Source organism: Varanus komodoensis, unplaced genomic scaffold (assembly GCF_004798865.1).
Source record: "Varanus komodoensis strain SLA01 unplaced genomic scaffold, ASM479886v1 scaffold18_3, whole genome shotgun sequence".
NCBI lineage: Eukaryota > Metazoa > Chordata > Lepidosauria > Squamata > Varanidae > Varanus > Varanus komodoensis.
The window spans coordinates 11,606,325-11,632,026 of NW_025335549.1; the positions used below are offsets into that span (position 1 = coordinate 11,606,325).

A 25,702-nucleotide genomic window follows, 5' to 3' on the forward strand; every position below is an offset into this window, starting at 1 on the left:
TGTGGGAGAGCCCACAATAACCGTAGGTAATTGGCTCCATTGTCATACTGCTCTAACAGTCAGGAAATTCTTCCCGATGTTCAGCTGGAACCTGGTTTCCTGCAACATAAGCCCTTTATTTCAGAAGGCAAGACATGGAATAATCAAGAAGAGATCCTGGCCTCTTAATAAATGGTTAATGATGAATTCATACTTCTCAATTAGCATGATCAAGGAATGCAAATTTTGTCAAAAAGTTTGGAGTGCAAGAGATGCATTTTATTGTATGCTCGTTACAATGAGTAACACATTTTGAAATAATAACCCCACATAACAGTGACAATCTTATTTTACAGCGTGTACATCATTTTTTACAGCCACATAAAACACAAGTAGTTTTCTAAGGTTTCCCAAAGTTAACTTTCTGAAGTTTAGAAATATAAAAAAAATTTATTCTCAAGGAACTGATTCTCATCTGGTGCAAAAACAAAGTATGAACATTATCCGAAACACAAACCCACAATAGAGTAGCATGAAGTAAAGTTACACTTTATCATGTGAACAGCTGTGTGCAAACATGAAGCAACTTAAAAAAAGTTTAAAAAAGGACACATTATATGCATAACATTTATGAACAGTTTTTAATTATTAAATAGCCCTAGACCAGCTTGTTATATTAAGCGCCATTTGATTTGCAGCATGCTAACACAAAGCATTGTTTAAAGGGATGCATATTTCAAATGTATACACTGTAAACTGAAAATCCATCTCCAAACTCTAGTGGCAGCATATTGTTCTGGTTAAATACTGCATATATAACTTTCTTACAGATTGAGAATGCATGTTTATAGTATGGTATACATTTCATATGAATTGATTAAAAAGGTGCAATTTTCATGTCTATACTGATTTTTTATTTGCAAGTAAAGACTGCAGTAGTCCTACCTTGCTAGGAACGCTGCTCCCTAAAGATTCTCTAGCCTTTCCCAAAAAGTGATTGCTTTCTATAGTGATACTGTTTTTAAGGGAAGATAGCAAACTAGCAAGAAAAAGAACAGTGCCAAGTCTTAGCACCAACAGCTGCATCCATCTATTTTTTTTCCTTTTTTAAAAAAATAATAATTAGATCAGTCAAAAGGTACTTTTTGTCATATGTGCCATACTGAACATTCAACTGCAGTTGCAGATAAAAAGGGAAATTATATACATACATGTCTTTAACCCTAGCACCGAACAACACCTTTTGAGTTCAAAACCATAATGCTTAATTTTTAATACCATATCTTGCAATAAAATAGGTTAGCATCTCTGAAACAAATGCTTAGAAATTGCTCATTGAACCTAAATGAACAAAGATTCCCAACAAAATATATGCTTGCTGTAAAAATAAACGAACAAAAAAGACCTAAAAATTGGATCAATCCTTGGATACTATTTCCAAGCATAATTAAAACACATAATGACCAAATTGACTGACTTCTATCTAGGTTCACTGTTCAAAAACTGCATCTGGTAGCCTTTCCTTAGCAAATATTTTTAATGGCTCCCATCCCTGGTTTTCATTAAGGAGGTAAATGGCGTCATTGATAAGGGCTAATGATTTTAGTGTTTTCTTTAGTTGAATAATGTATAATACTTTAAACAGAAGACATTCAAGGTCTCTTTCTGCAGCTTCCCAAACATTCATTCATCTCTCTGCATTTATAGTGTTCTTTAAGTTCTGATGAGCAACAATCATAGGGCTATGAGATCCTCTGTCAACCCTAAGACTTTTAAGACTTTTAATACAAAGAATGTAAAGTTATGATTTAATATCAAGCTTTGAAACCAGGAGAAACAGTTCGTGAGAGTTTTCTTCCCCAATTAGCATATCACAGTTTCTAAATTGCTTTCTTCCGCAGCTCATATTTTATATTTGGGCCTCTTTGTGGTGCCTCATTATATGCTGATTTTTCTCTGAAGGTCTACGGAATCCCTTTTTGCAGTACTCGCACCTGTGTGGATAGTCTTTTGTGTGTATCGATATGACATGCCGCTTGAAGCCTGATGCGTCTGTAGTGCTATACTCACAATACTGGCATTGATAGACTTTCCTTCCACTGTGGGTCTTCATGTGCTTCTTCAGTTCCATTTGCTGCCTAAATCCTCTCTTGCATCGCTTGCATTTAAAAGGCAGGTCCTTGGTATGAACTGAGAGGATATGCCCACTAAGTACAAAAGGATCTGAAGTCTTAAAGTCACAGTGCCTACACTGATGTATCTTTTTACCTTTATGGGTTTCACTGTGCTTTTTGAGCTCCGACGGACGATGGAAACCTTTTTCACATACCTCACATTTGTGAGGAAAGTCTTTTGTGTGAACGGATATTATGTGCCGTTTCAGATCACTTGAGTTGGTGCTCTTGTGATCACAGTGTGGGCACTGATGGGTCTTATGCCCTTGAAACAATTCTGTGTGCTGCTGGAGTTCCTTCTCATCTGTGAAGGCCTGTGGACAATGTTCACATTTAAAGGGCAAGTCAGTACCATGCTTGGTTTTGATGTGTGTCTTCAGATTGGACTGATCGGCACAACGGAAGACGCAATGCTGGCACTGGTAAGGCTTCTCCCCTGTGTGGGTCCTCATATGCTTTTTGAGCTCGGAAGGGTGGCGGAATCCTTTCCCACACTCAACACAGACGTGTGGAAAGTTCTTGCTGTGAACAGCGAGCAGGTGCCTATTGAGCAGTCCTTGCTCCGCAGTCTCATAGTCACAATATTTGCACTTGTGCAATTTAGGTTCCTTATCCCTTAAGATCAGTTTATTCGAACTAAGGGGGCTTGCTTCTCTGTATCGTCTGGTGTACTCCGTGAATTCGTGTGTTTTGTCAACTTTGTTTATAAGCTTATGGCTTTCCAGATGATTATGGAAGCTTACTTTCTTGTTAGTTGTGAAATCACAGTCTGTGCACTGGTATTTCTTCTTAATCATGTGATCTGGGTGGTTTTTCATATGCCTTTTTAAGAATCCCCTGGATTTAAATTTTTTCCCACATATGTGGCAAGGGTAGACTGTTAAGGGTTGTCCATCAGGACCTATTATAACAGCTGTTTTTAAAAAACAGAAAAATCATTTAGTAAATCCTAAGGAAAAAATAAGACTTTGAGGCATGCAAGAACACTGCACAGAAAGCAACACTCCCAGTAGTTTAGAAAGCTAACAGTGCAATCCTACACTTAATCTACTCAGAAGGCCCCTTTTTATGAGGTACTTGGGATTTACTCCCAGTAAAGTGTGTATAGTATTTCAGCCTGTGACAGCAAAAATGTTTAGAACTATGACAGTGTGGTCACACATTCTTCCCATTCTTCTATGATCTTCATTAGTTGGCATAAAGGATCCTTGCTTCAATGTGTTCTTAATACACTTCTCTATACGTGCACAACAGCTTCTGCAATGCATTGTGCAAACACCTTGTACAACATGGTTGCACAAACTTGTAAATGAGCTTGTGCAGGGAAGGTGGGTTTGACACTTGGATAAGGATGAACATGGGGTTTCTGCAAGCAATAGAAGCTTTGCACCAGCAGAATTACACCACTGGCCCCAACCCAGAAGATCTGCAATGATAAGTCAAGGTTCCCCTTTCTTTAAAAGAATCCTATCTCTATTTTCTTTTGTTCTAATATAATGAGTTAATTTAGTCATTACTGCCATCTATTGTACCAAACTTTCACAGAAGAAAGTTTTTAAGTCCCTCAATTCAATATCCTAGCCTGATCTATAGATTCCATTTCTAATTTTATTTAAGTGACAATTTTTACCCAACCAACCATAGATAAGGGAAGATACATGCTTTCTTCTTTCATTTCCTACTGGATCCTAAGTATTAGCTTTAAATGACATATTTTGTTTACACTATCTATTTATGCTATTAGCTACTGACATTAAATAATCTTCTAGGAAGGCCACTTTGCATGCACAAAACAGGAGAGAGAACTGCACTTTGGCCATTTTCAGCCAAATAAACCTAGAAATACACTAACATAAAAAGAACGTAGCAGCTACAGGAATGCTAGATGAAATGGTACTGTGAACAAGTCAGGAAACACACTGCTCACTTGAAGTAGCTGATAAAATGTAAGGAGACTCTAAAAAAGCTTGTGCTAGTTTCCAGTCAGAAAATGTCCAATGAGTCAAGCATGCAGAAACAGCTACACCTCTCTCTCAGTTTAATAATGTTAAAAGCTAGCCAAGAAAGTTGATTTACCTGTTTGCCACTGCCTTGCTTCCCCTCTTCTCCTTTTCTTGGCCTTCTGTTTAAGCAGTCTATTTGTGCTAATACTATCACAGATTTGCAGGTATTGTGTTGCATTACCATTTTTGTTTTCTAATCTTGCATCCAAGTTGGTTCCTGATATGAAATACCAGATACTCATCACAATGTTGCAAGCAATTTCCTTGTAAGAGCTTATTTAGAAAACTGAAGCTGTTTGCAGAAATTATGATCTGTTAGGTTTGTGTTTGCACTGAGACTTGAATATAACTTTGCTAGAAGCAACAGAATATACTTTTGTTTGATAGAACACATAGAAGGCAATGATTTGTTGCTGTTTTTTTTTAAATTTGGTAAGTTGTCTGGGAACATGGTTGGCTGAAGAGTGGGGTTAAAATACTTCGAATGAATGAATGAATGAGCAACAGGTATTATCATCCTCATATATTTTTGCTACATTCAGGCCATAATCCTATACACACTTACTTGGAAATAAGCTCCACTGAAATCAGCGGTATTTATTTCTGAGTACACATGCTTAGGATTGTGCTGCAAGTGTCTTATACTGAAATATTAATTGGTTCTAGAACTGGATGTGGTAGAGAAAGACACAAAGAACTAGTCCATCACAGACTCTGGACAGCTCTGTATTTCAATTCTGTTTCCCTCCCAGCTTCTTTCCTCTATCCATCAGCTTCCTCATGCAGCATCCTTACCCACCAATGAACCCAAAAGTTGTTACTTGTACTAGCTAGTGTCAGGTTTAAAGTCAAGAAGGAAGAACTGTGAGATAGTTTGCTTTGGTATTATCACAGCAGTGGCAGCTCTACACAAGCAGCACTGGAAATGATCAACGTAACATTTTTTCCTTTTAAATTTAGTTATCTGTAATGTTAATAGTCATATATAGATCGTGATGGAGCTTGTGTGTTGTTAAGAGCTCCTTTATAACAGCAAACATTTCAGCAATTCTTCATCATCTTACCTGGTATCTGACAGTCTTCATACCTCCTTGGAAGTCTTCTGTCATCTCCTAAAAGAGGAAAGTGTAGTTTGGTTCACAAATAGTAAGTTCATGAACATTTTTTGGAACAGTCAGGTAGAGAAGACAACTGAGCTAACAAGTAGCTTTTATAACTTGGCAAACTTTTTTCAAACACTCCAAGGGTGCCAACCCAAACTAATTTCACACAAAATTGTACTTAACATGTATGATTTCCACCAGCTACATCAAAAAATATGCATATGTCAGTTCTGAAGCACTCTTATTTTTATGCCATTAATGACCATCGACTTTTATTATGTGGACAAATAAGCACTAGTTGGCCTTTAAATGTCCACAAACACTTGTCCGATAAGTGCAGTTCAATAGAAATGTCATGCTATTTGGCAATCTAAATGCAAAGCATTTAGTTACTCTTTGAGGCACATATGACTCTCTCTTGCAACAAGTCAAAAGATTTGGTCTAATACTGTCTGCTCTGGGAGTAACTTCCAGGAATTAAGGCCTTTTCAATTTTTTTCATGTACCTGCCTTTGCTACTGTCCATGGGTAGGCAAGCTTTTCAGGTTGCAGGCACATTTGGCAGTTCAACAATTTGAGGCACCACCACAAAATGACATCCATGGGAGGCAAGTAACCCACCCAAAAGACTAAGCAAAGGGCAGAGGTGGGGTGAGAACTCCAATACACTAAGGAAGTCCTATGAGCCCAAAGATTTCAGCACCAACAGAAACAGGGAACTAAAAGGGAAGTTTTCAAAAGCTGCTGTGTGTATCTGCTCAGTTAATCAGAAGACTGTGGGCACTGGGCAGGTCTAAAGAAAGCATAGCAGCAGCCTCTTTGGCATGTTTGGTGTTCAGTTGCTTAAAAGAAAAAAATCTGAAATTTTCTTTTAGAGTGGGAAACATTAGCTTTTCCTTGCTGGTAATTTTGCCAGAAATACCATGGCAACTGCAGTAGCTATACTGGTAGATTCTAGCTTTGTACTGGGCTTAAACGGTTTGTACCTTCATTACATAACACTGTCTCAATTTGCCATCTAGTGGCAATACCTTTCAAAAGACGGAGAAGAGAAATGTTCAACTTCTCAATGTGGAGAGCAAATTGGTAACAGATGACAAAGAAAAGGCCAAAGTGCTCAATTTCTACTTTGGCTCAGTCTTTTTGCAAAAGCAGTTCTAAAACCACCACGGCAGAAATGAAGTACAAACTGAAGGGTCAGGACTGAAACTTGAGATTAATAAATGAAAAGTCAAGGAACACCTAATTTCTTAGAATGAATACTAATCTCCAGGGGTGGATGAACTGTATACTACAGTAATAAAGGAACTGGCAGAAGAACTCTCAGAACCACTGTCTGTTATCTTTTGAAAAATCATGACGCATGGGCTAAGTGCCAGAGGACTGGAGGGGAGCTAATGTTGTCCCTATCTTCAAAGAGGGCAAAAAGAAGGATCCTGGAAACTACAGACCAGTTAATCAGACATCAATCCTCGGGAAAATTCTGGAGCAGATAGTGAAGTAGTCAGTCTGTATGCATCTTGAAGACAATCGAGTAATTAGTAGAAGCCAGGATGAATTAAGAACATGTTTTTTTCAGAGCTTTTTTGATCAGGTAACCACCCTTGTGAACTGTGAGCTGTGGACCTAATGTATATTAATTTCAGCAAAGTTTTTGACAAAGTGCCAATTCTGGGCAGAGAACTAGACAAAAGTGAGCTCAATGGAACAACAATCAGGTAAATCCACAGTAGGTTACAGAACTGGAGTCAGGCTCTTCAATAGCACCCTCTCAAAGTGGGGAGAGGTAACAAGCAGGGATACCATAGGGCTCAGTCTTGGGACCAGTTCTCTTCAACATTCTTATTAATGATTTGGATGAGAAGGTGCAGGGAACGCTTATTAAATTTGCAGATGACACAAAATATGGAAAACAGAAATAAAATTCAATGTGATCTTGATAAGTGGAGCACTGGGCTGAAAACAGCAGAATGAAATTCAGTAGGGACAAATGCCAAGCTCTCCATCTACAAAAAGGCAACCAAATACACAGTTACAAGATGGGAGATATTAGTTTCAACACTACTACAAATGAGAAGGATCTTGAAATTGTTGTAGATCACAGCTGAATATGAGTCAACAACGTGTTGTGGCTGCAAAAAGGGCAAATGCTATTTTAGGCTGCATTAAGAGGTAGCATTTCCAAATCAAATGATATTTTAGTTCCTTTCTACTCAGCACTGCTTAGACCTCATCTAGAACACTGCACACTGCATCCCGTTCTGGGTACCACAGTTTAAGAAAGATGCAGACAAACTGGCAAAGGCTCAGAGAAGGCAACAGAGGTCATCTGGGGATTGGAACGAAGCCCCATGAGAAGTGATCAAAACAACTGGGTGTGTTTAGTCCTGAGAAGACTGACCATAAGTACAATAACACTCTTCAAGCACCAGAAAGGAGGGCCAGGATCTCTTTCAATCATTCCAGAGTGCAGGACATGGACTAATGGGCTCAAGTTACAGAAAGGTTGATTCCAACAGGACAGCAGGAAAAAATTCCCAACTGTTCAAGCAGTAAGCCAATAAAACCAATTACTTAGGGAGGCCATGAGCTTTCCCACACTGGAAGCATTCAAGATAAGAGTTGGAAAGGCAGCTGACAGGGATACTTTAACAAGAGTCCTGCATTGATCAGGGTGCTTGGACTCAGTGGCCTTATAGGCTCCTCCCAGCCCTACTATTCTGACTCTATGAAAAGCTTTTGTAAAGTTGTTTGGAAATAGAGCTTAGGTACCCTTTAGGTAAATGAGAAGGAGCTGGATTCATAGATGTGTGAATGGGTTTTCTACATTCTGCACATCTATACAGAATATCATCATTCATTTAATTTCTGTACCATCCAATAGGTAAAAATATGTTCATTGAGCAAAATCTGTGGCATTCCTTCACTAAATACTAAACTGAAAGACATCAGTTTACAAATACTATTTCAAGTATTTAATTATTATTTCAATCCATACAGGAACAGGAAAGGTCGAGAGCATTCTGGAGCACCTTTGAAATGTTGGCTGTGTGCTCCCAGCTCCAAAGTCATATTGTAAATTGAAAAACAATGCCAGTCATGCTGATTCATGCTTAAAACACCCAAAATCCAGAGTTGGGGGGAAAGATAGAATCCCAAAGCTATGATGGTTTTGGGATTTTTTTCCCTCCTGGATTTTGTTTATACATTAAAAGAGCAGGGAGAAAGGGGAGAAGAGACTCTCATGAAGTCACCCTACCATAAGCAGCGGCCCATGCAACAGGAACAAAAGTTTTATTCACACCAGAGTCTTCAAGCTGTGCATCGGGAAGAGATGTTGCTTCCTCTTCACCAACAATAACTTCCATGTAAACTTCATCTGCTATTTCAGCACAACCTAGATTTGGTTTTAAAGGAGACTTAGTTAATGACACTATCTATGCTACTTTAATTCTAGCCTACATAATTAAGGAAGCACTTACTCATGGGTACATATAGGAAATCTTATTTGTGTATGTTATTTATTTAGTGTCTATACTGCCAGACAGCTGAAGTGGCTCACAAAATACAAAACAAGGTAACAAAAAAAAATGTTTTTGGAATGTCCAAAAAGGCAGACATCAGAACAGTAAATTGTGGCAATAACTTACACTGGAAAGTCAGCATTCCTAAGGCTATTTCTATGAACACATGTTCTTTGCTGCAGATGGGTCCAGTTAGCAAGGCACCACTGCAGATGGGGGTCCAGTGTGGCAAAAAGCCTTTGTTAGAAGATCAGGGCTTGTATGGGATGAACATTTGTAGATGTGGTAAAATCTGATTACATTAGTAAGGGGATACAGACATAAAGAGAGGACCCAAATAATGAAATCCACAAGAAAACAGAACAAGGGATTACCAAGGAGATACAAGCAGCATAAGAAGTTTAAAATCTAAACGTGCACGTATGTCAGAGAAACTTGAAATGATTTCAGATTTCAATGAATTCTACAGAGCGGAATCTTTTGATGTGTTAATTCTTTTTACTTCCTGGAACTGTACACAAATTTAATTGTGAAAAAGTTACTGGGCAGAACAGTAATATACATACATTTGAAAACAAACTCATGGTGTATGTTTTTGCATACTTTTCTCAAGGGAAACATTCTGATTTTATCAGTGATTGAATAACAGAATGAAAGGCAGCTGACAATCATCATCATCAAAATGAACTGAAAGGAAAATAGTCAGGACTCACTTTTACTGAAGAACAGACTACTCTTACCCTTTCTTGGAGGCAGCAACTAAGGTTTTAGTTGTTTGGTCATTATAATCCTGCTTTACAGTCAGGGTCAATTGTAATATATGGAGACATGGGGGGCAATGCTTTATACTTCAAGCAGTAAAATCAAGCTGTTCTTTTTCCCTCCCTTCTCTGGTCTAGATTTCTGCACCTGAGTACATACATGGTCTGGTAATCCCTTACACAGACTGCTGATAGGTACCCATTTTCACACATTTACAAAACATCTCTTATTCCTATGCAAATGTCAACAGCAAGAAATTTCTGACATTCACTGTAACATATAAACTAAATCATACTGTACATGCTGTATAGGTATAAGCAAATCTAACAGCATAAAGGATTGTGCTACCTATAGCAGTTAGATAAGTGCCCATATCAGATCACCAAGTCAGTGATGTGGCAACATAATACAGAACCACAGCACACATGACTAGCTTTGTGATGACCTCTCAGTATGGATTTTGCAAATGCTAAGATTCTATTTTTTATTGACTGACATGCAAAATATGGCTTAAATAGTTGGAGAGCTAGGAATGGGTATGCTTGTTAGAACTTCTGCTATCTTTTGAGGCACAGAATCAACATTTTACAATATGAAGAAAAAGCCATTAAAATTTATAGTTCAAAAGTTGTAAAAGAAAGAAATGACAAGGTTAATTTATTAATGACACAAGAAATGTTGTTCTTACTAATATCTTCATCCTCCTGAGAGGAATCCTTAACCGCCATATAAACCATCTTCTCTCGCTGTACTCTGCCAACACCTCCTTGCTCTAGAACTCCAGCTACAGAATGCCCATTATGAAAGTCACTCTCTGTTACAATTTCTGTTCCACCTTGAAGAGAAGGAATAATTTTCATTTTGGTAAAAGTAACAGAAACAGTAAAATGTTTTGATTTCTCTTCTGTATGCTAAGTGAAATAAAAGGTGAACAAATGTTTTAAAGTACGATTAACATGTTTAATTTGTTTGTAGCATGATACAACAGTCGTGGGTTTAGGTATATAGCAGGAAAAACAAAATTAAAGGATTCTTTATAGAGCTTGGGAAGAGAGGTAAGTTCTAGAACTGGAGTGAGCTGACCAAAGCAGGAGGCATTTCAATCCATTTCAAATGTATGGACACACCATTCTTACTTTGGATTTGCAAGTTACTTGTTTAGCTTTTCTTATTAAAGGGGGTTTCACTGGAGGCCATGACAAAGAAGCATTAGTTTTACACAACGCAGGCAGTTAAATTTTGTTAAATATTACAAGCTACTGCAGGAACAGGAGTTAAAATACATACCTATTTCTACATCATCCTCAGCTTCAGCTTTAAATATGTAAACTTTAATAACTTCAGAACCAAACCCATCGTCTTTAGATACATCATCATGTGAAACCTCAGTGCTGATTTTTAATGGTGTGTTTCCAATATGGTCTAGCTTTTCCCCAACATCATCCACTACAAAAATAAAAAGAATACAGTTAAATTTGGGACAAGTGCAAAACAATTATTAGCAATGTTGCCCAAGCATTCTTAATTCATTTATGCCATTATGATTGCCATTACAAAGCTGGCATGCAAACCAATCATCTTTGTTTATTTTGTGAAGTTTTCACATAACAAAAATCTATTTGTTTTAATATTTATTATACAGTTTTAATTAATCAACACTGTTAATTTCACCACCAAAAATGATCAGCAAATGCACTGTAGAATGTATTTGTTACATTATAATATCTGATTAAGCGTCGAATAAGCCATGGTATTTTAACTTTGTATTGCTGGTTTTTTTCCTCCACTTCAAAATAAATAGTATTAAAGCATACAAATGCTATGCTACCAATTTAAAATAGAAATTAACACTGTCAATATTTATCTTTGCAAAATCTTCAGTATATCAAACAAAGCTAAGATTTTAATCACACAGATCTCGCTTGCTTTCCAAGGTAAAACATTTTTTTAAAAGATGTAATTGTGACAAAACTACAACAGAGTTGTAGAAAGTTACCCTGGAAGGGGTGGGGCAGAAAAATTAGTGAGTCACCCTGTAAGTGGTGGGGCAAATGTAAAACTTCCAATTTCTTAAGCCACAAAGTGCGACTGCCTACTTAATCTCCAACTCTCTGCTGTTGCATATTAATCCCCGCAAAAACATCCAACTGACCTTAAGCACAAATATGGCTGACGCAATTTCTTTCTTAATTCAAATATGTTAATGAACTACATATAGCAATCAGCGCATCTTGTTTAAGAATAAACCATGGCTAACACCAGTTCCAATGAAAGTCTTAACCATAGTTAAAGCTTGCAATGGAAAGGCAAGAAAGATGGTGTGCTGGGGGAAGGAAGCCTCTAATAAAGGGCTGGGAGCATTATTACTACATTGAAACTAAATCTTAATTGAAAAACAACAGCAGCACACTTAATTACTCCCTTTCAACAATTAACTGTAACATTAAGCAGGGATGCTTTGATCTAAGCAAATTTAGCACAATTTACTTCACTGGAAGTTGGAACTTCAGTGGCCAAAATAGCACTTCTGTGTAATAGCACTTCAAGCAAGAGGCCAAATACATTTGAAGAGATACATTCTTCCAGGGAAGTAAGCAAAGATTCACATATAAATACTTTTCTAAACACTTTTATAAAGCTAAGTACAACATGTATAACTAATAATATATAACACTAAAACAGTGCATCTTTTGCTTCATGTGTGCTCATATTGCCTATGCTGGATGTCATTTAATGATACCTGCTAAAACTGCAGCAGTTTTTGGTGCCACTGATGAAACTTGTATTTCAGAAGTCTGTGAACGAGTCAGAACAATGCTGGAGCTACTGAAAACAGAACTAAATAGAAATAAAAAAGCTAATCACTTAAAATTTTTAAAAAATTATCAGTAGTGCTACTGTTAACCATTGCAAAATCAAACTTCTGTCTTAATAAATGTTGTTGGATTTGTTTGTTTTTAAATGGGAAGGTTTTTTAATGGGCATAATCCATCCCCTCCTGCCTGTACAACTTGCATTCCTGCATGTATGTGAGGGCATCACCACAGATGAAGCCCTTCTCTTCAGCTCAGCTCAGAGATAAATGCAACAGTTCTCCAAACATGAACAGTGTACACACTGCAGACTTGGAGAAGAGTAAGGCTACTGGATTTGCATACAGAAAGTCCTTCCACCACAAGAAATGGTTAACTTGCCAAACAGATGAGGAAAGAAAAGGGCTCCCTCATGCAGTGGGTCAATGCTTGTGACTGTCATGCCTAAGGAGTATCAGGCTCTTTAGAAGCAGTGAAACTCCTGTTAGACTCAACAACCAAAGGATCTGTACTAAAACAGATGCTGTCAAAACATGCATAATACATGACATTTGGAAGACAATATTGCATTACTATAGTTTCCTTTAAACAAGGTTCTAGTTGAAATATTTTTGTTAGCCTTTTTGATACATAGACAAATTCTGCAAATTTGCATGCAATGGTTTATTTTTAGTCACAAAAATAATTCAGGGAGAACAAGAATGAGGATTTTTATGTGCAGTAATAACATAAACCTGTGGAACAAAATAAAGAATGCCATCTTGCCTTTTATGGTGCTAGGGAAGCCAAATTCAGAGGATAAACCAAAAATAAAGTTAGAAATTTCATTTATTTAGATACTGAAAGCTATTTGTAGTTACTTTAGTTATGCCACTTATAAACAAATGCAATTTTCATGCAAGTACCATACAAGTTTTGATTTGCTTTTTATTATCTTTTACCATTTTTATGTTTAAGAAGCAGAAATGTTGATTTTATAAGTTGCTCAAAAAACAGACAGACATGGGGCTGACTCTGTGTCTTTCTGCAAACAGAATGACATATGTCAACAGGAAATGTTATCAGTCTTTATCCTGAAGCCCCCCTATCCATGTCAGAAGGATAAAGAACCCATTGGAGTAATTTGGGGGAAAGGGGAGGATTGCAGTGGGAGGAGAGGAAGGGAAAGTTATGCTGTGCAAGTCCAAGTTGGCTTGCCCAACACTGGTGCCATCCATGGTCTCCTGCTGCACTGATCCAGTGTAAATTTCAGTGAATGAGTTCCGTATGAGAGAGATTCTAAAAAGACTGAGAGTTTGTTATAAGAACTCAAGTGTTCCAGTTGTAATTACAGTATTCCCCATTTCTTGACCACATGCTTTATCACAAACATGCCTACTCTAAAATAGTAACTGCATTGGGGAAAAAACCATTTAATCTGAGATAATCTACTGTAAAAATAAGAAAAGCATTTATAACATTATGTATGGTGGCATAAAAAACACAGGAGTAGTATCATACCTCTTAAAATACTCCCTGCTCCACAACATACTTGTTAGAAAGTGTTAACTTTCTGGTCTGAAACTTACCAGCCTTACAACACTTAATGTCCTAATTAACTGATACTTTGAAATAATAGCCCTGGAATTAGAGTTGAAAGAATTAACATTTGCTAAATTTTTAAAAATTCTATTTATACCCTGCCTTCTTTCCTTTCAAGGAACACAAAGCAACTTGCGTAATTCTCCTCCTCTCAGTCTTAGCTTTACAGCAACAACCCTGTGAGATTGAGTTGAGAGTATGCGACTGGCCCAAAGGTACCAGTTTGCTCCATGGCTGAATGGGGACTAGAACCCAGATCTCCTGAGTCCCAGTCACACACTCTTAACCACTATGCCACACTAGCCCTCAGTAAAAACAGTTACTTAAAAGGAAGAAAGCTTTAATCCAGTGATAAAATATCCTCAATGTAACCAAGAGGCAAGGCTAGGGTGTTTTAAATCAAATAAAGTGATCTAAATTTATAGAACAGAGTTTGCTATTAAATTTCTCTTGGTAATAGTTAAATATGAAAATATAAAAGCTGACTGGAACAATACTAGCTATCTGGAATAGCAGGTAAAAAACCTTTCCTATACTGGTGGTTTACACAGTAAGGAAAAGTGTTTAAATGTTTCCTCTATATACCCCAACTGAAACATTTAGGGTACAATCTTATGCATGTTAGGACAAAAAGAAGTCCTTCAACTCTCAGCATTTATGAGAGTTGAATGTTTACACCTGTCTAAAGGTGCAATCCTATGCATGTTAACCCAGAAAAGAAGTCCTACAGTGCCCAGCAGCCACTCATGCTGGTTAAGTTTACATGAATTTAGACTGATTGGGAAAAAGAAACCTTTAGGCTACATTCTATATACACTTACATGGTGGTAGCCCGACTAAACTCAGTGGGGCATATTTCTGAATAAGCATACAAATGAATATAGTGTAAGGTTGCAATTCTATATTCACTTACCTTGGAGTACAAACTCCATTGAGTTCAACAGGACTTTCAAGTAAAGTCCTATTACTTTCAAGTAATGCATAGAATTGCACTCTTAAGCTATAAGGCAATATATGATTCATTAGCAGTCATAGATGATAAGGATATGTTATGTTTTCTTAAGTAGTTAACCATGTTTTATTATATTTTAATTATTCTACTGAGTACAGCAGGACCCCTGTATCTGCTGGCTCAGTTACTCTGCATTTTCAGTTAAACATGGTTGATCTTGGCCCAAAAGAATCATAGAATAATTGAGTTGGAAGGGGGCAAGAAGGTCATCAGGTCCAATCCCCGGTTGTTGCAAGACACCAATGTATACCTCCCACTCAGTCAAAAAGTGTCATAAAATGCCAAAGGAAGTCTTAAAGTGCTTCCTGTAAGTGAACATTCTTGATTTAATAGGGCAAGAAAAATACTGAATGCTGAGGTAAGAACGAAAGAAATTGGGGAAAAGAAATGTATATAGTTTGAGTTTATTTTGCAGCTGCCCACTGCCACCACCATTTTATTAAGGGTTAGGATCAAAGTTAGGGTTAGGTTCTTTTATAAAAGTACAACAAATCATTTTGTCAAGGAATACCTTTTCTTTTTTTGTGGCTGAGGACAAAATCTGATGTAAAAGTATTAAACAAATGCACTGCACCTGTCAACTGAAACTTCACATCTGCTGTAGCTATATAACTGTATATTACTAAAGCAGACACACAAGTCTCCCCCCGCACCCCACTTAGTCTCCAGATTCAATGTTTCTTTATTTAGATGTTAAACTCACCTAGATTTAATATCCTTGCATTAATAATACACATGGGAAGATGTGTATAAAAATAAACAGGATTATAGAGTTATGAATATATACATTTCAGTCTCAAACACCTCAAATTTCAGTTTCAAAAGGCCATGATGTTGTTGTTAGTCGTGAAGTCATGTCCGACCCATTGCAACCCCATCCAGGCTCAAAAGGCCATACTATTCACCAAAAGCTTTGTTTTAAAACTAGTAGTGTCAGGACAATTACCTTCTGGGCCAGACAGTAAAAGCATGGAAGGAGAAAGAAACTAATTTATTCCTTAAAATAACAGCAATGATTGGAATATCCTATTAAGCTGTTCACAGCACAAGTCATAGTAATGAAAATTTCATTACCCCAGCTTACCTTTTAGCTGTTTCCAGGTGTGAGATGTTCAGATTCACTGTAGATTGCCAGCTCCCAACTCATGTGACGTCAAGGCATGCACTATGCTGGTGATACCCCACAGAAATCCGTGGGATACATGCCATAGTTTTATAGCTGTGCAAAATTTTTGAAAATTTGATTTTCCCAGTTTCGCTCTCACAGGGAACAATATAGGAATGTATTTATATTTTTAAAGAACTATGCAACATGGTATTGCAGGGGTGGATAACTTTGGGCCAAATGAATGATGTGGCCAGTCATTTTATTGCCCGTATCATCTTTTGTGAACATGTGGGCTGAAGCTTACATGCTCATGATCCATGGTGTAACTCTAGGCATCGGTGGTGACACACCTCACCATCCTGCCATTACTAGGGATGCTGGAACCCTAACAGAATGAATGAAGACATGCTCCTTATTGGGGGTAAATGACTCAGCAGCAAGAAAAAAGTTGCCCACCCTTGCTATACTGTAATAGATTTTTAAAAGGAGGTGGTGGTGATATATTACCTTACCCCTAAAAGACAGGTCCAGTGTGGTTCTGTAGTGGGCATAGGATCACCAGCATTGTGCATGCAGTGCCATCAAATGGATCAAGAGCTAGCAATCCACTGTGGGTGCCTGAACATCACAAACCTGAAAAACAAACAAACAAAAAAAGGAAGCTCTGTGTTACTTGTATGTTTTTTTTTTTAAATTCTACACTGGCTATCCAAGTTACACTTTGTATTTTTCATGAAATTCCTGTGACTGGTCATTATGAAAGTTAGATAACTTTTATAAATTTACCTTTCAAAAATGTACCCTTTTTTTAAATACATGAACTTCATTTGGAAAAATGTTCTCAAGATTTCAAAGAAGCCAAATTCGTGATGTCTTATGTGGCTATGCCACAACTGCAAAAGGTGTATTTGTTGGGGTGGGGGGGGGGGCAGTCAAAGATTACTGTAGTTTGTATCTTCCAAAATGTTACATTCTTGCCACGAATCCTTTTGCTTAACTATACAGACAGAATTTCAGTATAATACACATATGAATATTTGAAATTAATCAGATTAATTAAATTATATACATCTAATTTTTAGGAATCATTTATATTTTATTGATCAATACGTTTAATCTGGCCTTTCAGAATATGGAAATGTCTGCAATCTGGAAGCACTTCCACTAATTAGTCAGAATAGTCATTTCAATACATTTATTAGAGAGGACTCACTGTCTCAAAATGAAATAACACAATTTCCAAACTCTGAATAGTCCAGGTATCAGTGGGTAAGGGTAGGGGAAATAACAAACATATTGTCTGGAAAACTAAAAAAAACTAAACATAGTGTTTTCATCTCAACTGGCAGTTTGAAGTATACTGCTCATCTCTTGAATTATAAATTTTATTGAATAAAACTGCTGCCCATACAATTATCAGGAATTACAAGTCTGCACTGGGAATCAAAGGTTCATTCCCTTATGGATTAGCTGCATATGAACATACAACTGTTTAAACAAGCAACAGATCATGGAACATATGGGCTGTGTGATTATTTTATATGTGAGGTTAGATATTATCTGCTATCCAAAAACTGAACATTTTCTGATATCCCTTGAAATTCTGAAAAGGATACCCTGCTCCATTTTCATTGCATTTTCCCTGAATTTGATCTCCTGACCATGGTTAAGAGATCAGAACATCTCTTAAATGTGCTCAAGATACCAGGTATGCCACTCAGGCTCCACACACTCCTCCGCTTTCCTTTTAGCATCAAGCATGATCAGCTTTAAGGTCTGCAACATAGTTTAGCATTTTAGCAGCTTTACATCAAAATCTTTCAAGTTAGGGCACAATCCTATGCCTACATTGCCTAGGGAACAGTGGAAGCTGTTGGACTGTTTGTTTGTTTAAGCGGGCATAGGATTGTGCCCATAACCAGTTTTACATTCTGGTTTAATGCAAACTGCAGTTAATGAATGATTCTGTGCAGATGCAGCCACAGGTTGTGCTGAAAAGGAAGGAGAGGAAGACATTCAAGTGGGAGAGGGAAGAGCATTTGAGCACAAGTAAAGAAAAAAAGTACAGGATTCTGATGTATCCTGCAAACTCTGCATTCAAAAGAAATTGAGAACAGTGTATTGATACAGAGTCTCAATCTTCTCCTTTGTAGGCTACACAATGTCCAGTTCTGCTCACATTTTTTGTGTTCTAGATACTGTATCAGCCCTGTGGCTTTCCTCTGAATCCTTTCTTATTTCTTGTTATCTAATACCGGAATGCAATACTTCAGCATAATAACTACTGCTGAGTGAAGCTATTCTATTTCTTCCCTAATGCTAACAGGAAAGTAATACTCAAATTCACAACGGATTATACCGTTCATCATTAGATAATTTCTTGCCCAACCAGGCTCAAACTTGTGTGCGTGCGTGTGTGTATCTTTACTTCACTTACAAGATATCATTAAATAGTCTTCAGACGTGCTCTTGCCATCATCATCATCTTCAGTCTTGATAGTAACTGTAGAACCAGGAACAGTGCCAGCAGCTTGAATTACAGTTTCTGTATCTGAATTGGTTACAAGCACCTCTTCTGAAACCATTGTGGGAGAGTCAGCTCCTGACACAGAATCTTGTACCACATGTTCCAAATGTCCATCGGGGCCCGTTACCAGGTCAGCCACAAAAACCTGATCAGGAACTCTAACAGTTTCTGTTATTAGATCTGAAGTCAAAACATGATCACTGGTATCAAGTGCTTCTTCAATAGCAACATCAGCTTCCAATACAGATTCAGGAACTATCACACCTTCTGTAACTACATCAGTTTCAGTTATGATATCTGGTCCTTGGACAACTTCAGCTGCTAAGCCATGATCAAGGGTTATCCCATCATCTGTGACAACATCAGAAACTAGAACAGCTTCAGGGACTGATACAACAATATGGTCTCCATCAATATGAGCAGTACCAGCCATTCCAGTCACTGTAGAACAATTGTGAATGAGTAAATATATTAATACAGAGCTTCAACTATTTACTGGTATAGAAATGTAATAACTATTTGTATTGCTGTAGCACAGTAACATGCATCTAAGGAGTACAGCTAAATAGCTATCTAAACTCTTACAATATGGCTATAGTTCGTTCGTTCTCTCTCTCTCTCATATCCATATCCATATATATATATATAGACATAGAGAGTAAGAGTTCTGTAGCTGAGTGTGACAACAGAACACTTGAGATATGGCCTTCTGAAGGAAAGGATGCATGACAAGTTCTTATACAGTGTATACAAAGAATTCAGCTACACTGGTGAATATTTAATTGTGACTATTTGTTCAATTTCCACTTGTGCTACCCCAGAACTAGCAAATATTTCTGTGTCAACATAGAATTATGATGTCACATTCAAGCTAAGAAGGGGGTAAGAACCAAAAAAATCACAGGATTTACTTTTGAGTAAACATGCTTAGGATAGTTGTACATAAAATACAACTAGCTGAAAATTAATGTATGTGCTCTCCTGCCATCGAATATAGCAAGAATGGCAGATTTCAGGTCTGTAGGATCTATTTTGCTAGAACCCCAAAATCCAACCAGAGTAAGGTGCAAATGGCACACAGAAACTTGGAATATGTTGCAAATATGAGAACCGCATAGTGCTCATGTCCTTTCATGTCCCGAGGGTGTGGAATGGGCTTCCACGAGAGGTCGTTGAGGCCCCATCAGTGTGGCTGTTCAAGGATAGGCTGGACATCCACATGGTGGGCATGTCGTGAGCGGAGCCGGCTGGTGCCGGAGGTCAGACTAGATGGCCCGGGAAGCCCCTTCTGACTTGCTTTGTTTTCTATGTTTCTATGTTTCCACACAAAAACCTGTCTCTATTCATTTTTTATAAAATTAGCACCATAATTTAAGTGTGAGGGAATGATTTTGTTTCTGCTACTGTTAAATAATTAAGAATCTGAAATACTTGCTCATCTATCACAAATCACAACAGCTTTAGCAACAGATAGAGATCTACTTTCTGCCCACCTGATATAGATACTATTGTTTAACTAGAGGGCATGCTCACCTCCAAAAAGGTTGGGGCAGTCCTTAGTATGATATTGAAGCCTTCAGAATTGGACACACCATGTCCACCCCATCTGAATAAAGCAGTAGCCTCTGGGATCTCTAAGTTGTTCCCTGCCATGGTGTATCCCTATAACCCCCTTTAAAGAGAAGCCTACTGCTCCATTTTTCTAAGGGAATGCCCTGCCCCAAAGCAGGGGGCAAGAAACAACCACATAACTCTGTCCCTCAGATTAATCTCACCACCTTGGCTTTAAACTATTGACTACAAAGCTATGCAAACTGAGAGACTGAAGATGATATAGTGTGGAGTTCAAATATGTGGACATATTTAAATTAATGTAAGATGCAATCCTAAGTATGTTTAGACAGGAAAGGTCCTACAGCTCCCAGAATTCTGAAGTCAGTCAAGCTGGAGGGAATACTGGAAGCTGTAGGGGGGTCTTTTTTCTCCCAATCTAAGCAGAGGTCATATTATCCCCTTAAATTTAATCATGTACTTCACCAATCTGATAACCATGAGGTGCACATTTTAGCATCCCTTTACTATATGTCATGTCTGAGCTGTTTAGGCTTCATGGTCTTGGACCTGCAATGCTAAAAGGGCACACAGCCTCTTTTATGATGACAGAACATCAGAAATTGTTCTGCCAAATATTTTAGCAAAACCAAAATAAGAGATAGCAGCATTCTAGTGTGCACTTCAGTCCATATGCATCCTCCAGGCCTATACAAGGTAGAACTTGCAGCAGTACAGCACATGAGAGGCAGTCAATACCGGCATGACAATGTTCCATAACCAGGAATGCCAAACTCCTACTCGCTGCCCCACTTTTGGTACCCATGCCCTAGACTGTTCATTCACAATACAATGCAAACAATTAGCAACTATATTAAATAAAATAGAAGTTTATATTGCATTTTTACCAAAATCCTGCATAATCATAGTGTGAGGCATTTTAGATTCCTGTGTCTGCAGCCCAAGACTTCCACCACCTGGATCCATAATCATCTATGCTCATTCACAAACTGCAAAAAGGAAATATACAGAAATTACTATTTGCACTAATATTATACAGGTAATTGACTTAAAATACTGTTTTACCACTATGCAGAATTGAAAAGCAAATGTGATGTGCTCTTCCTCCTTTCTCAAAAATTATTTACAAATAATAGTTCAGCCAGCATCTCTTTTTATGTAAGCTACTCATATATATACAATGCTAAACATGCTTATGCAGAAATGAATCCCATTGTGATAAATTGTGATCAATGAGACTTACTCCCAGGAGTATATGTGCCTAGGATTTCAATCTAAAACATTGCTATTTACACTGAATATAGAGTGGTGCAGCTAGATAAAACACCATATATTGTAGATATGTTCAATTAAATAAGCAAATACTGTGCCTGCAATTTTTGGAGAACAAGGATTTTTTCACTGTTTTTACATGTTTAGAATATGAGGTAAGAGAGTTATGCAATGGATCAACTGCTGTCAAAGAAAAGGCTGATGTGCTATCCCACCACCACCACGAAAGACCATTTCTGAGCCTCTGCTCTTCCAAAACTAACCCAAACAATTTTATGGTATGTATATAAAAGTCTAATTCACCTCCAAAACTTCAACCCAAATTTCAGAATTTTCAGAACCAAATGAATTCTGAGACTTCATTAACTAGCAGTGCCATTTCTCAATACCATATTAATCCACTGGTTTGCAGTACTGATTCACTTTACAGTCCGTCAACTTTTTTCCTCTTATATAAAAAAAATAAAAATATTAGAAATGAAAAAATGGTATTTTCATAATGACATCAAACAGATGCATTTCTAAAATGTTTAACCTTTCAACATTTTAACCTTTTTATTATTTGGGGGCTCTGTCCATAATCTTATCATGACTTGCCACCTGCTGGATGGAAACATCCACAATTGGAGGTTTCTAAGCTTCCTGGAAGGCCAGGGTGTTAAGTGGAGGTGAGTCTCACTTTGTCCTTCCTTTAAAAATGGTGAAAGGCCTCTTAGTGGGTCTAATAGTTATGCTGATAAGAGAGATACATCTCTCCTCCTATTGGCACACCCCATTTTTCTTTTCTCTGTCTCAGATCAATGCTGACTTCAGAAGATAAGCCACCACAGAGCTTCCAGAGAATATTTAAGAAAAGATCTTCTCTTCCAAAGCTCTGGCTCTGTCTATGGCCTTGAAGGTAAAAATATGCAATATCCTATGGTTTCCCAGACACTATCTAGTTTTGTAGGATTATACCACAAAGGAATTTATTTATTCTTTATAACAAAGTTCATGTGAGCAATACACAGAATACACAAGCAACATTTGGCTTTTGCAATATTTGTAATACTATTACAGACATACATTACTATTAAATATACAGAAACATGAACCCTGCCACAAATCTTTGTTTCTTGAAGAAACACCACATTTGCAAAGAATTAAATGTATACTACCTATGGCACAAGCCAGTTCTGTAAATTAATTATCAACTGCCAGATATGTGCTGGAGAAACTGTAGTTTAAGGGGTTCACTTGAACATATGTGGTTATTCTATCTAAAAATCAAATCTTTCTGGCATGAATAGCGTGGTTAAATAAACTAACACAACAAACAATAATGATGAAACCCTATTACTTTTTTTCATTGCTTACTGGGGAAAATGAAGGACTGAATTGTAAAGATGGCAGTACTTTTGGGAGCTGCAAGAGCTGAGATTGTAAGGTTTCAGAAAGATGCCCAAGGGCTCTCATTTAGGAAATACCTTGATAGGATATGGACAATGGCATTGCTGGAAAAGCTAGCCATTCCCTTCCATCTGGATAGAGGGAAATAAAGATGATTTCATTAGAATTTGGTATCCATTCTTGAACTATATCAGATAGTCTGATAAGAGTGGATGGACCTCCTGCTGATTACCTGGATTTCTGGACTAGTAGGTTTTAATACCACAGAAACAGATCATTTAATAACTGGTTAACTTAATTGTTTTAATTGTCAATATTATATCAGTGAATTATGTATATAATATAAAAAAATTAAAAAAATACAAACTAACCATTCTCACTGAACAAAGAACAATCTCTAGTTCTTCAAAGTGCTCTCTCTCTCTCTGATAAATTTTGTATCCCCAAATGCAGGCAGGGCTGCTACCCAGCACTTAAGCAGCAGTGATTTGTGAATGGCTTTTTAAAGGATGCAGCTACAAATGTCTTTCACAGGTCTCAATGATCATGGCAGTGGGCAAGGCAATTTGGCAGGTTCACTATCAACCAGCTGCCAACTTGAGGCTGGATGAAAAGCTAATAGGATGGATGTGACCCACACACCACAGTTTGACCACTCTGAGACACAACACTGCAGGCTAAAAGACTGCCTCAAATTCTGTAGATAGTGAGATGCTGGATGATGAAGTGTAAATTGCAGTGCGAGACACACATATATTATGCATCTAAAAAAAGTACAGGGGCTCAAGAGAATTCATATCACCACATGTTAAGCCTATCATAGAATCATAGAATAGTGGAGCTGGAAGGGGCCAAGAAGGCCATCTGGTCCAACCCCCTGCTGTTGCAGGACACCAGTTGATGGAAGTGGCTTGATATACCCCATGAAATCTCGGCACGCACACATATAACTACCCCAAGGAAGGAGGAGGAGGAGGAGCAGCAGCAAGTATGCTCGCTTAGAGCTGGAAACCTAGTTCTCAATTCGTTTTCCTATTTACTTGAGAGTAAGTTCCACTGTGTGCCAACAAAGCTTGCTATTTCCCAAGGGACAAATTCCAGATTAGTAACCATGCAAAAAAAAAAATCTGTGACAGCAAACACGAAATGAAACGCATTTTATTATACGGATGTTATGAAGCAGATTTACGCCAACATTTTCTAAAGAAAGGCGTTTTAGAATTCTTAACACAAGCAGCAGCACAGGCAAGCAGCTGCAGTCCTACTGCACACTGCCTTCCGCGTAAACCTCAACTGAACTCAACCCGGAGCCCGCATCGGAGTCAGCGTGCGGAGAAGATCGCTACAGTCTCTGAGAAGTTAAAACTCTGCTCGCAAGCCAGCGGAGGGACTCGCGTCTTAAAATACTGTTCTGCAATGGTTTCCCCCCGCGCGCCCAGATCCGCGTTCGTGCTTGTGCCAAAGCAAGGGCTTCTCAAGTGTGCGCAAGAGGCTTCACAAAAATGCGCGTGCGTGAGGCGGCGGCGCGCATACCCACGAACACCACACACTCACTCGCACACACACAGCCTCCTCATCCTCTCGCTTCCAATCAGCGCCCGTGATGAGCAAACAATAAAGCGGCGCTTTGCAGCCCGAGTCGGGCGAAAGGGGGTGGGGTTGTACCCATCCTTCCCCGGGGCGGTGTTGCGCGGCCGAGGGAGGGCAGGGAGCCAGCCAGCGATGCCTAGCGCGGGGCCCGCGGACGAGACGGACAGCCGGGGGGCCCGTCGGCCGCAGGAGACACAAAGGCGCGCCCAGGGCAAGAGGACACGGGGCGGCTCTGGCTCGCAGCCCCCTCCGCGGAAGCCAAGGGAGGGCACTAGAGCGCGGGGGCGGCGAGCTCTCCCCGCACCGCCGGGTCTCGCTTCCACCCGCCGGGGCTGCCCCTCCTATCCGCCCATCTCAGCGTCTCGACACGTCCCGCTGCCCTACGAGGCCGCGGTTAGAGAGGCCTGGTACGGCGGCCGCTTAAAGCGAGGAGTAGAGGGGGAAAGGGGGGTGGGCGGGGAGAGGTTATTGCTGAGATCTGTTTTAGAAGAATCCGCTTGGGGAGGGGAGAGAAAAGGGCCGCCAGGCTGAATCTCGGCCGCCGCCATTTTGTTTTCCGCCATTTTCTGGCTGCCTCTCAGGCCTGGCCACAGCCCCGGCCGAACATTATGCGGCATTGCCGAAGCGAGGTTTTCACTCACTCGCTCCCTTCTTCGGGGGCCGCGCGGGTTCTACGCTGGGGCCAAACGAGAATCACGGTTTAAAAGCAGCGTAATAACGGCCGGCTGCGTGGGCGGCCCGCGTCGCCTCGGGTAGGCCTCGGGGCGCGGCCTTCGTCGAGGCCTAAGCGGCCTGGCGCGCCTCTACCCCCGCCTCCGCCCTTTTTTATTCTCAGTTTCAGTATTTCTCCCCCTTCGACCCCCGTCCTGCGACTGGACGCCCTTTTCACCCCACCCCACCCCTCCTCACCTTCGCTTGGCGGGCTCGGGCCCGGGCGGGTGGGGTGGAGGCCGGAGGACTCGGCCGCCTCGGCTGCCGCTTTTCGGGGCCTGGCATTCGGGGTCCGCCAGGTCCGAGGCCTGCACCAATCACAGGCTAGGGCTAGGAAACGGCAGGCGGGCGAGAGCGCGCGCGGCCTGCTCATTCACTCACACAGTCCCCCCTCCCTTCCCTTCCCTTCCCCTCCCCCCACCAGCCGCCTCGAGACCGGCCGTTACTGGAACACGTCATTCAAGCGCAGACGGCAGGCAGGCAGGCGCGCTCCCGCGCGCGCCCCGTTAGCTGCGCTCGCCTTGCCGCCGTCCCTGAGCATGCGTAGCAAGGCGAGTGAAGCTAGCGGCTGCCAATACCCTT

General features: G+C 39.4%; 1 protein-coding gene across 3 annotated transcripts; it reads right to left on the bottom strand.

The window, feature by feature from the left end:
- Positions 1 to 236: 236 nt before the first annotated feature.
- ZNF711 (zinc finger protein 711) lies at positions 237 to 25,491 on the bottom strand. Of its 3 annotated transcripts, XM_044427261.1 has the most exons (9): positions 25,319 to 25,491; positions 21,046 to 21,147; positions 18,497 to 19,027; positions 10,833 to 10,991; positions 10,234 to 10,380; positions 8,519 to 8,656; positions 5,221 to 5,268; positions 4,230 to 4,373; positions 237 to 3,066 (listed from the first exon to the last, which is right to left on the bottom strand). In XM_044427261.1, exons 2-9 carry the CDS (start codon positions 21,128 to 21,130, stop codon positions 1,889 to 1,891), a joined length of 2,430 nt encoding a protein of 809 aa, XP_044283196.1. In that variant the 5' UTR covers positions 21,131 to 21,147; positions 25,319 to 25,491; the 3' UTR covers positions 237 to 1,888. The 3 variants fall into 3 exon arrangements, with proteins under 3 accessions (XP_044283196.1, XP_044283197.1, XP_044283198.1); XM_044427262.1 differs by lacking the exon at positions 4,230 to 4,373 and having other exon boundaries at positions 25,319 to 25,490; XM_044427263.1 differs by lacking the exons at positions 18,497 to 19,027; positions 21,046 to 21,147; positions 25,319 to 25,491 and adding an exon at positions 16,036 to 16,677.
- Positions 25,492 to 25,702: the final 211 nt, after the last annotated feature.